The 12,250-nt window shown below is 40.6% G+C and overlaps 1 protein-coding gene across 4 annotated transcripts in view; it reads right to left on the bottom strand.

Annotated features, from left to right (window-relative positions):
• Positions 1 to 12,250, bottom strand: part of PTPRT (protein tyrosine phosphatase receptor type T) — a 1,129,549-nt gene that overhangs the window by 224,323 nt on the left and 892,976 nt on the right. For all 4 annotated transcript variants that reach the window (XM_030825446.1, XM_030825445.1, XM_030825447.1 and 1 more), the window contains exon 12: positions 11,776 to 12,049. In XM_030825446.1, coding sequence (XP_030681306.1) covers positions 11,776 to 12,049 — 274 coding nt within the window. The remainder of the gene's footprint in view (positions 1 to 11,775; positions 12,050 to 12,250) is intronic.

The following is a 12,250-nucleotide window of genomic DNA, read 5'->3' as shown; positions in this document are numbered from 1 at the left end:
AATATAGAAGGTGATGTATAGCAGGAAACCTAGACTTTGCTGATAGGAAAGATGCAGGAATAACTTTGAAGGAGATGAATGAATCATTGCCTGCTATTTTCATCAGTGTCTTGTACATATGGTTAATGTCAATCTCTTCAACTGTGTAGCCCAATAAATTGCATTTATGGGTTTGCGAACTTGAGGACCATGATGTAAAAGATGACACTTGATGAAAATTCAGCCTCTAGGAGGAAAGAGACTGCAGAAGAATTGTCCCACTTCTCCACTTGCCTCTCCATAAGTACGACATTCCCAAACTTCCTTTGACATCTCACTCCCCCTCTTTCTTTCATGCAGCCAGTGTGTTAGCTGGCATCTCTGGAAACCCCAGACTTCACTAATGTTTTTCCTCCTCCTGAATTCCCTGATCCCACATCATGTTCATACTCTATTCAAATTTGATCCATGGGTTAAAAACTCTGCCCCTACAGATTTTGCTTGTTCTTTCCTGAGTGTACCTCTACGCTCTATCCCACCTGTGATATGTAACAGCAATATCTGACATTAATTGGATGTGTATTGCATGCCAAGCACTGTGATAAGTGTTTTATGCATCTTGTTATTTAATATTTAGAAACATTCTTATAAAGTTGATACTATCGGCATTAATGTTTTCCAAAAGAAGAAGAGACTCAGAGAGCCTAAGTCACTTGCCTATGGTCATGTAGCTGGTCAGTGACAACCTATGCAACAGGAAAGACTCCATGCTAGGCATATTAATCAAAAATGCTGAGGTGAAAGAAACTTGGAAATTCATTAATCTTATTTAATAGCATTAATGCCATTTTATAGTGCAAGAAACAGAATCGTGAGTGCAAATGTCTCCATTAACTTTTTATATTTTAACCTTAGATTTCATAGGATTGATATAAGAGGGACTAATTGAGTGTTTGAGCAAAAATATTCTGATGACATTGACCAGCATCAACTCAGGGCTTCTTATACAAGGATATATGTGATAAATCACCCTCTTAGTGTCTTTCATGAAAAATATGTATGCTTCCTTCAAGTAAGAGAAGCTATGCAAATCTGCCAAATGCTCTTTTTTGCCTTGGTTTTGAGGAAGCTCAGGAGATACAGATAGTGTATCCTGCGTTAACCACTTATACTAGGCCTCTGGTGCAATGATTACTCTTTATTCCACTATAAGATTCTTAGACTAATGTAAACTTTTTATTTTAGGGCCTGGTGCAGTGGCTTCTGCTTGTAATCCCACCACTTTGGGAGGCTGAGGCAGGCGGATTGCTTAAGGTCAGCAGTTCGAGACCAGCTTGGTCAACATGGTGAAAACCCATCTCTGCTAAAAATATAAAAATCAGCCAGGCATGGTGGTGCATGCCTGTAGTCCCAGCTACTTGGGAGGCTGAGGCAGGAGAATCACTCAAACCCGGGAGGCGGAGGTTGTAGTGAGCTGAGATCATGCCACTGCAATCTAGCCTGGGCGACAGAGTGTGACTCTGTCTCAAAAAATAAAAGTAAAAAAAAAATTTTTAATTGAACATGTATACATACATACTCATATATACACATACATCTATATATATGCGTGCTAAAATATTTATGTGTATATGCACATATGCTGAATTCTTGCTCTGTATATAAATTTCATAAAATTTACAGTTAAAAATTTAGATTCACATACCCAAGTGTTTCCACCAAAGATACTTCAAAGTTTTCCAATAACTGAATTGAGTATCAGTTTTAACATGTGTGTGTATGTGTGTGTGCGTGTATGTGTGTGTGTGTTTTAGCAAGCATACCTTTATTTGAAAGGTCCTTTGCAAAGAGTCATCACGCCTACTGTTTACTTGTTACAAAGGCCCTAGTGAGCTTGAAGGACACATCTCATCCCTGTTTGACAGAGGGGAAACTGAGGTTTGGCAGGCAAGTATTCTGTCCACGGAGCTGAGAAATGGAAAAGCCAGTTCTAAAACCCATGGATACCATTTCCAAATTCAGAAGTTTCTCTACTTTTTCACCATCTGGGGGCAATCAGTCCAAGCTTCACAAGGTTCCTTACATTGTAGGGGCCTGATGGAGGCAGAGACTCTGCTATATAGAAACTGAGGCTGCTATTTCCATGAACTTTGTTAGGACTGGAGTCTGGAGCATTTATCCCTGAAGGCCCAGGCTGACAAGAGTATCAGCTGTCAACATTTGGGTAACCTTCATCTCCCTTTCCAAATGAATTTAAAGTGTATTTGCATGGGAAGGAAAATGTTCTTGCTCCCTCAGGTCTCATACCATGATAATAAAATCTGTAGAAACTTGTGAATGAAAGTGAATGAAAAAATAAATTAGCAACCTGGGAGAGCTCATCTTGGTATCTGTACAAGGTGACACTTGGGGAATTTCTATCTTACCTAAGGAGAGAAGTCTGGGCCCCAACAGAGCTCCAGCAGGGGTTTAGAGTTTTAAGGCTCAAACAATGGAATGGAGGCCTGGAAGCAGGGATTCCCAAGTGAGTGGGTGAGCCCAGGAGAGGGAGTCCACTGAGGACTGGGAAAGAGTTCTAGGCAGATAAATGGGGCATGGAACCTAGGCTTTGGTGACAGACAAGAACTGTGAGTGGATGTTTTTACCCAATCGAGATTTTCCTAAGGAGTAATGGAAAGGTTGTGATAATAATCCTGGAATCGAAGTGTCTAGTTCAGTCTTCCTCTCCACTTCAACAGGGCTCCGCAGAGCTAATAAAATCCAGAAATCGATTCCTAACATAGACTATAGAGACAAGTCAGCAAACGGTTACGTGGGGGCCTCTGGGTCACAGCTCTCTGTTGCATTGGCTCAGCTACCGATGGGTGGTACAGGTCTAAGGTCTGCTGAGTTATGGAAGCATTGGAAAACCGTTGCTTTTCAGGGTGGAACAGCAGCACATTGAGTTTCAGGCATTTCTTTACCATTCCTCCATGGAGGTAAAGGGGAAAAGCTGTTACTAAAATCCCTCCTTCAGTGTGAAGTAACTGAGACCCCATGGGATTCCAGGGGCTTCTGGGTGTTCGTCCATCTACTGACAAAAATGTAGTCACTTTGTGAGACCAATCAAGGAAGCAGCATAGGTGAAAGCAACTTGCTTAATATCTGAGACACAGCAGGTGCTCAAGCAATTGAAATTCCTCAGGATTTGTGGTAGGAACTGCCCAGGTGCTTCAGGAGCAAGTCTGGGTATTATGAGAATATGAAGGGGAGGCTTAGTCATCATGGAAAATTGTGATAGTCATTGGGGAAGTTCTCAAATATTCCAGTTCTCCTAGGCATATAGAAGGCACTGCCTTATTCTTTTTGAAATTAAGTGTGGCCATGTGGTTAGCCTTGGCCAGTGGAATGTGAAAATGCTATGCACCATTTTGTGTGGAAACTGGTAGAACCAATGCTCTATTAGCCACATTTTTCTTTCTCAGACTTGGTGGTGGTGTCAAGATGGACTTTCTGTTGGCCTGAGTCTCTGAGTGCCTGCAACAAGCAGAGACCCTCTGCTGACCCATTTCAAATATATAGCAGAAGTGATCCAGCGAGATTTTGTTGTTGTTATTACGGAATAATTTAGCTTATCTTAACCAATAAAGGAGTTTTCAAATAAACTTCCTGATGGGGTATCCAAGACCCAAAGTGCCATGTGATCTCCTGATGATCTTAACTCAAACCCTCTAGAGCTTAGATCTACAGATTCTCATTCCATGTCTATCTGAAGTTTTCATAAGTGACATGCGAACAGTCACTGAACTAACAAGAGAAGTAAGAAATGGGGTAGAAAGGGCAATATCATACCCAAAAGATAAGATCAATTGTGCCAAAAGACTCAACAGGAACAGATATCAGGCTTGAAACTGTCAGAGACCTTTGAACCAGAGCAACTCCATCTTGAATAGGGGCTGGGTAAAATAAGGCTGAGACCTACTGGGCTGTATTCTCAGGAGGTTAGGCATTCTAAGTCACAGGAAGAAATAGGAGGTTGGCGTGAGATACAGGTCATGAAGACGTTGTTGATAAAACAGTTTGCAGTAAAGAAGCTGGCCAAATCCCACCAAAAGCAAGATGGTGACAAAAGTGACTGCTGGTCATTCTCCTGCTCATTATACGCAAATTATAATGCATCAGCATGCTAAAAGCCACTTCTACCAGCACCATGACAGTTTACAAGTGCTATGACAACATCAAGAAGTTAGCCTATATATTCTGAAAGTGGGAGGAACCCTCAGTTCTGGGAATTGCCCACCCCTTTCCCAGAAAACTCATGAATAATCCACCCCTTTTTAGCATATCATTAAGAAATAACCACAAAAATGGCCAACCAGCAGCTCACACTGCTGCTCTGTCTATGGAGTAGCCATTATTTTATTCCTTAACTTTCCTAATAAACTTGCTGTGGACTTGCCTAGAATTCTTTCTTGCACAAGAACCAAGAATCCTCTCTTGGGGTCTGGATCCAGATCCCTTTCCAGTAAGAAAACCATGTATGAGAAGTTAAACTAAGGGGAATACAGCCTGGGGTGAGTCATGGGTGAGTCAAGGCGGTCAACAGCTGGGACACAGACACAAGTCCTAAAGTCCTCCAAAGTTAGGAAGGTGTGTGCTTCTCTGTGGAGTTTACTGGACAAATTGGTATATGCCAGGTAAGGATGCTCCAACCCTCTTCCCCCTCAGAAGAGGAGCCTCTGGAAAGTAGCCAAAAGAAAAAAGAACAAATAGTCCAACTGTAATGGTATAAGATACTTTAATATACATTGTCTGATTTCTCTCTCCCGATTTTTTTGAGGCAGATCATTAATCATATTCTCCATCTTGAGATGTTAAGTAAACTGTTCAAGTTCACATAGCTGAGAGCAGCCAAAATTCAAAGCCAAGTCTGTCTGATGCTCAACTTTCGGTTCTTTCCACTCTATCATGCCACAGGAAACCGATCCATGTGCAACCATTTCTTTAACAGTGGTTGGACACAAGTGAATATAATTTCTCCCAATTCATTCAGAGACACAGAATTTTCCCTAACCTAGCTTTACCTAGATAATCCCCACTATTATAACGTGATTATACTGCAAGCATCATGACCAATTCAACACAGCATCTGGTTTCCAACTGCTCTCAAGAGGCAATTGAGTTCAAGAACTGGAGGAGGAAGTAGGAGAGAGAGAACAATCACCCTGCTACTTCCCACTTCTCTTATTTAGCTTAGCATTTGGCAGAGGCATCATCCAGGTTAAATGTACCCCTACATGATGAAAAGGATATGACAAGAAAAGACTTTTATCCTCTGCATAAATAGAACATGCATAATAGCATTGCCCAACAAAAGGTGGCTTCTGATGGATATTTGCATGAGTTTGCCACACTTGTTTTGCATCCAACCGTTAATTATGGTCCTTTCAACTTCACAATTATGGCTAATGGTGGTGAGGATGCAGAGAACAGTAGATTCAGCAGACCTCATTCTGGGAAGACTGTGAAACAAACAATGTGAAACTGTACCCACCCGCTGTTTACAACTGAGACAGCTACCCTGGGTACCATTTGGAGTATTTGGAGGAAATCAAGGCTGCCCAGGAGCCTGGAGCTTGGGAAATGAGACATCTGGGGAAAAAAATCTTACTACTATGATGGAGAAAAAAGGTCCTTTAGGACTCTTCTATCTATGGTGAAAATGGCTCAAACCACATCTCTTATTCTACGCTGAATGGAAATTCAGACTGTACTGACACCTACTTGGTGCTTTTCATTATTCAAGATCCTTTTCTTATTTAATCCTCAAACAGATTGTGTGAAGTATATGTTACTATTTCAGTTTATAAGTGAGGAAACAGACTCATAGACAACAAGAAACAGTTCATAGTCTCACTCTTTCATTAATCCATCAAATGATTATTAGGTGTCTATTATGTGTTAAATAGTACACTCAGCATGGAGGATATAGCAGCCCAAAAAAACAAAAAACCCAAACAAACCAACCACAATTCATCACTCTTGGAGCACTCGGCATGCTGTGGGAGGCATGCAGCACCCAACAACGTGTGCAAATAATATATATATATATATATCTAGTGTATATATTGTAGACTCTTTGTTGATCTGTGAATATGAAGTACTTTAATCCAGCCATGTGAACACCATGCAGAGTTCAAGTGGGTTAACATATGAGTGAGTGCTGGTGGGTGGTTCTTAGGCAATATGGTTGGACCCTTCTCTGGAGATGTAAGATTGAAACTCAGGCCTGAAAAATGAGAAGGTACTAGCTCTGCAAACAGTGAAGAAAAGACAGATGTAGGTAAAATGTACCCTGAACTAAGGCCCCAAAGTGAAAAACATGTTGGAATGTTTGAGAAATAATGTCTTAGGAAAGGTTCAAGACAGGAGGCTTAGTTAAAATCTAGCAGGCATGTCCAAACCATATCTGAAGAACAGTGATAGGTTCTGGGCAACTCTTTTTGAGGAGAACGTGGAGGGGAAAAGGAGCCTATCAGAGAAAAGGGTAAGTAGGATGAAGGATATCCAGAAATTATGCCATGTGAAAAATAAAAGAAGTAATAGCATGTTAATTATCAATGAGAAACAACTTCAGTGGCCAGAGGAGGGTAGTTGGTACTGCCTTATTTTCTCTGAAAGGCTAACATAGGAAAGAATGTTTTGATTTGTTCAAATTAATACCAGTGTCTACAAGCGGAGAGTCAAGGAGACAGAATTTGGCTTTATATGGGAAAAAAAGTTAATAATTTTACCTGCTCCACAAAGGAATCAACTCCCTTTCACTCCAGCAATTTGCATTGATCAAGCTGAAGCAATACAATGTGTTGCTAAGAATGCTTTATTGGAGATTTTTTTTTGGCTTCTCATCTAGACTAGATGACACTTCAATGTTCTTCCTACTCTATGATGCTATAGTTCTATAATATTGCTGTATCCAAAACAAATGGTTACAACATGGTCTAATTCATAAGAGACAGGTGTTGTGAATTAGGCACCAAAGACAGTGTGCCAGGACAAATGGGACTACTCTTGTTATCTGTAAGAAAGCATCAGTGGGTAAATGTGAGATTACTAATTGGAACAAAATTCCCAACACAAGTGCCTGTGAACAACTCATGCTTCATGAAAATGCCTGCAAGAACCCTGAGCACCATATCTTAGAATGCATGCCACACTTGAACTCTGCATGGTGTTCACATGGCTGGATTAAAGTACTTCATATTCACAGATCAACAAAGAGTCTACAAAATGTCTTTATTCTCATGCTGATAATAGAAACACTTAATGACTGACTTCCACATTCCTAATGTGAAACCTAAGCATTCATGATTTGATACATTATTTCACTTATTTATTTTTGTTCTCTCCCCCACTAGAATGAAAACATGATGAGATCAGGGATCTTTGCTTGACTCACTGCTGCATTCTCAGCACTCAGAAAAATGCCTTTTTTGACATACTGCATGTGCTTGACAGATGTTTCTTTAATTAATCCATCATATCTAATTATTTTAGTAGTTTACTGAAAGTCACACAGCTACTAGGGTTTTGCATCTAGGCAGTCTGATAGTAAAGGTTGAATTCATAGCCACTCTGTTAACCTGACAAACCATCCTTAACATCCATAGAACAAATATGTCCAGACCTCAGAATTCTCCTACCCTGCCTTGACTAAAACTTGCAGGTAGAGTAGGGAGCAATGAAATTTATTGATAGTAAATTATTCCACCTGGCAACAAATGCAACCATCCTGCAACAAATGCCCATTGCTGCTTTCCTTTCACTTGAGTTTAATATAACTCTCTCTCATCCTTTGTCTTAATCTTTTAGTGATACAAATATGGGTAATTCTGATTTTTCTTTGACCTAAGCTGTTTTTTTTTTTCTTTCACAATGGAGCAAAACAACACTTTTTTACCCCCCCATATCAAATCTAGTGCTTTCATCTTCTGACTTTTTTGTAGTTCTGATTTTCATGTTTACTTACAGTTTTCTTAATTTCCTTCATTTTTCTTTGTGACTGTTGTTTCTCAGTTTTTTAAGTATAGACTGGAGAGCTGACTTTGTTTAAAAGAACTATACTTCTTAATATTCTCAGTATCAGAAATAAAACAGTAATTATGTATTCCCTCTTGTCTAACATGAGAAAATGAGCAGATTTTTATTTACATTCATCCATCTTCCAACTTTGTCTTAGTTTTTGTTGACAAAATAGTGAATTATAGATCCAGATTAGAACTGTTAATTTTTTACATTATGCATCTTTGCCTTAAGTAGTTATGTTTTACATTAACCTTCCATTTTGTAACATATTTAGAGCCATTATTGAGCATTAATGTTATGTTTAATTAGTTTTATGCTCACTGTGGGTCTTCGTATTCCACATTTCTCAATTCTTGATTTCTTTATTTTGATTCATTGCTCAGTCAATTGCTCTGTGAATGATTTATTAGAAGCAGGGAATGTGGGAGCCACTGGATACTAAGAATGTCTTTCTGATGTGTTTGCACAAGAACAACAACTTGGCTGATAAGGAATTTGTGGATTTTAACACTTTCTTCTCAAAAATCCTCCAGGCTTAACATCATTGTCTGCTGCCCTTTATGATATGGAAAGATCTGAGAGGGACCAGGCAGAGATTTGTTAGACTGAGAATGGCTGTTCTGCTTCAATGACCCTTTCACCCAACTCTTCTCAGTAAAATTTAATACTAAAGACAGTCATTTGAAACCGTGTGTAGTTTTTCCTTTGCCAGAAAAATATAGCCTTCTGAGCGCCCAGCTCCCATTGCTTTTCCCCTGTCTGTTCCTGTGAGGTCAACTGCATCCGCAAGACACGTGGCATAAGCACTCATCCAATCCCATTCCTGCCTGCGTTTCGTTACTGGGAATCTTAGTTCCAAAGCAAGAGTACATATACATGGTGTGGAATAGAAGGCACAGGTAATTAAATGGCCTTGTTCATTTCTGAAGCAGTGTCAAAACTGCTTCTGAGATGAGGCAGTTTCAGAGTGAGATCCTTTTTATTTTTCTATGGCAAATCCCTGTGTCTTGAAGAGGGAGGTCTCTGATATGATGCTTGGGGAGCAAACTGTTGGAGGCATTTGAACCTGAGCAACTCCATCTTAAATAGGACCTACGTAAAATGAGGCTGAGACCTACTGGCTGCATTCCCAGACAGTTAAGGCATTCTAACTCACGGGATGAGATAGGAAGTTGGTACAAGATACAGGCCATAAAGACCTTGCTATAAAAACAGCTTGCAGTAAAGAAGCTGGCTAAAATCCACCAAAACTAAGATGGCCATGAGAGTGACCTCTGGTAGACCTCACTGCTACACTCCCACCACCATCAGGACAGCTTACAAATGCCATGGCAATGTCAGGAAGTTACACTATATGGTCTAAAAAGGGGAGGCATGAATAATCCACCCCTTGTTTAGCATATCAAGGAATAGTCCTAAAAATGGACAACCAGCAGCCCTCAGGGATACTCTATGAAGTAGCCATTCTTTTGTTCCTTTACTTTCTTAATAAACTTGCTTTCACTTCACTATATGGACTTTCCCTGAATTCTTTCTCACACGAGATCCAAGAACCCTCTCTTGGAGTCTGGATCGGGACCCCTTTCCTGTAACAAAACCTCTGTGGTTGGCTCAGGGCCAACCACCCTTACACTCTTATGGTGGGGACATTCCTTCTGATGTGCATTTGCTGGTTTCCTGGGTTCTATAGGCATGCTCTATTTCTAGGTTTTTTGAGTATCTTAGTGGGAAGAATAAAGTAAAGCTACTTATTTCCCTTCTCATCATGGAAACTCAACCACAACTTTTGATATGTGCCAAGAGCAGGGAAAGCCACACCTTCTTAGAGGGTTGTGCTGAACTGATAAACTGGCCAGTGTGGGATGCCGAGAACCGAGAACAAGATGAGCCCCAGATGCTTCTGCCAATTTTTATGTCTTCCTGCTCAATACATCAGAGTGCTTCATGCAGCGGGAAGACCAGATGGACAGGTGGAAGGCAGTCTGGCAGCTTCTCTTTGTAGGCTTATGCTCTCTGTGAGGAGTGTTGCTTGAACCAGTAATAAATGCAGAACTGAAATACCACAGTGGAATTTAAATGGGTATGTGGACATTCTAAATGTTAATTAGTTCCTCAATCCAGGTTTCTCACCAAGCACTGACTGCCATTCACAGATTAAACTCTCCATCTTGGCCACCCAGAGCCTGCACAGGTTGTTCCCCACACACTTCACCAAATCTTGCTTCTGTCTCAGGCTTCCCTTCTCCAGCAAGCTTCTCAGTTCTCCATGTTATACACTGCATAACATGGCACATGACAGACTCCCTTACATTTCTATAAGCTCTTGGAGGGCACATACTACATAACCTTAATATGAACTGTAGGGCTTAGCATTTGTCGGTGTTTGTTAAAAGAAATATGACCACTTTGGGGCTGGGTGCGGTGGCTCACGCCTGTAATCTCAGCACTTTGGGAGGCCGAGGCAGGCAGATCACGAGGTCAGGAGACCGAGACCATCCTGGATAACACGGTAAAACCCCGTCTCTACCAAAAATACAAAAAAATTAGCTGGGTGTGGTGGTGGGCACCTGTAGTCCCAGCTACTCAGGAGACTGAGGCAGGAGAATGGAGTGAACCTGGGAGGCGGAGCTTGCAGGGAGCCAAGATCGCACCACTGCACTCCAGACTGGGCAACGGAGTGAGGCTCCATTAAAAAAATAAAAAAATAAAAAAGAAAAGAAATATGAAAATATGACCACCTCGATGGAAAATACAAACTTCTGTCATAAAAGAGGCTAAAGATATTTAGCTTGCAGAAAAGACAATCATATGGGCACGTTTATATAGAGAAGAAAAGGGTGTTAGAAAAGATCTTATGTAACTGAAAGACTATAAACCAAGAAGGTGGTTGCATTGGTTTTGTAGGATGCTAAGAGCGTGAATCAAGAACAATGGGTAGAAACTTCAAAAGGAAATATTTCAGTAAGTACATTAAAAAGCCTCTTTAGAGACACAATCCACTCCCTACTCCAGAAAACAGTAAAGCTACCTCAGAGATAAATGAGTTCTCTATCATTGGAGGTATTCAAGAATAAGCACTAATGCCAGTTAATTGGTGTTGTAGTATGGATAGAATCATTGTTTTGTATGTGTTTGGGATTGTTGGATGACCTTTGATATCCTTTCCAGCCCTGTGATTTTCTGATATTATGACTGGCACCAATCCTTGACCAAAGAAATATTTGACACAAAAATGGTTACCTTGTCTTTGGAGAAACACTATTTTCTAATGTGACCAATGGCAATGACAAAGGGAGTATTAATCACTGATCAATTAAACCATGCTTAGTGCATTCCTAGATAACAAATTGATAGATATTATTATTATATATGAAGAAATTAAGGATCAGAGAGGTCATGTAGTTTCCTCAAGTAAAGCACAATCTCTTTAATACAGAAGTGTGCAAAGGTTTTATGTAAAAAGCCATATAATAAATATCTTAGGCTTTGTGGGGCATATAGTCTCTGCTACAACTGTTCAACTTTACTGTTAAGCATCAAAACAGCCATAGACAGTATGTAAATGAACAGGCATAGCTGTATTATTTATTTTTTTAATTTAAAGGCATGAGGTAGGATTTAGCCCATGGGCCTTAGTTTTTCAACCTCTGCTCTACAGCCCTGCTGACTTATCATTTGACAATGAGAAAATGCAAACAAGGCAAGGAATGGCCTCCATGTGGCCATACTTACTCCATTGGCTTTGCTGAGTGCCTGGAAGTAGATGCTGTAGCTTTTCAGGGGAGAGAGAGGAGGGTTCCAGTAGCCATTGTATGTCTTATTGTCACCCACTGTAAATGGCTGGGTGACAGGCAGGTTGGCAGGCTTCAACTCAGCAGCAAAGTAGTGTAGCGAATCGAGGCTGGAGGCATTCCGATAGCTCACAGGCACCGAAAAGCACTCAATAATGTCAGCTGCCCTCCGTGACTTCTGAAGTCGCTCCTCCTTGACAACCAGCTGATAAACACTGGACAGGAAAGAGGAGACACAGATGGATGAGCAACTCTCTGGAAGAATGAGCTTGTTAGCTCTAACGGTGTCAACCCAACTTCTCCTATATGGAAGCATTGCTTCGGTCTACAACAAAACTCCAGTCCTGAGCATCAGATTTTCAAACCTACCATGTTGTGGAACTTTACCTCCACTTAGCTGTCTCAGAGCCAGCTCA

The sequence above is a fragment of the Nomascus leucogenys genome, chromosome 13 (assembly GCF_006542625.1).
Source record: "Nomascus leucogenys isolate Asia chromosome 13, Asia_NLE_v1, whole genome shotgun sequence".
Lineage (NCBI taxonomy): Eukaryota > Metazoa > Chordata > Mammalia > Primates > Hylobatidae > Nomascus > Nomascus leucogenys.
This window is presented reverse-complemented; position numbering and strand designations above follow the sequence as displayed.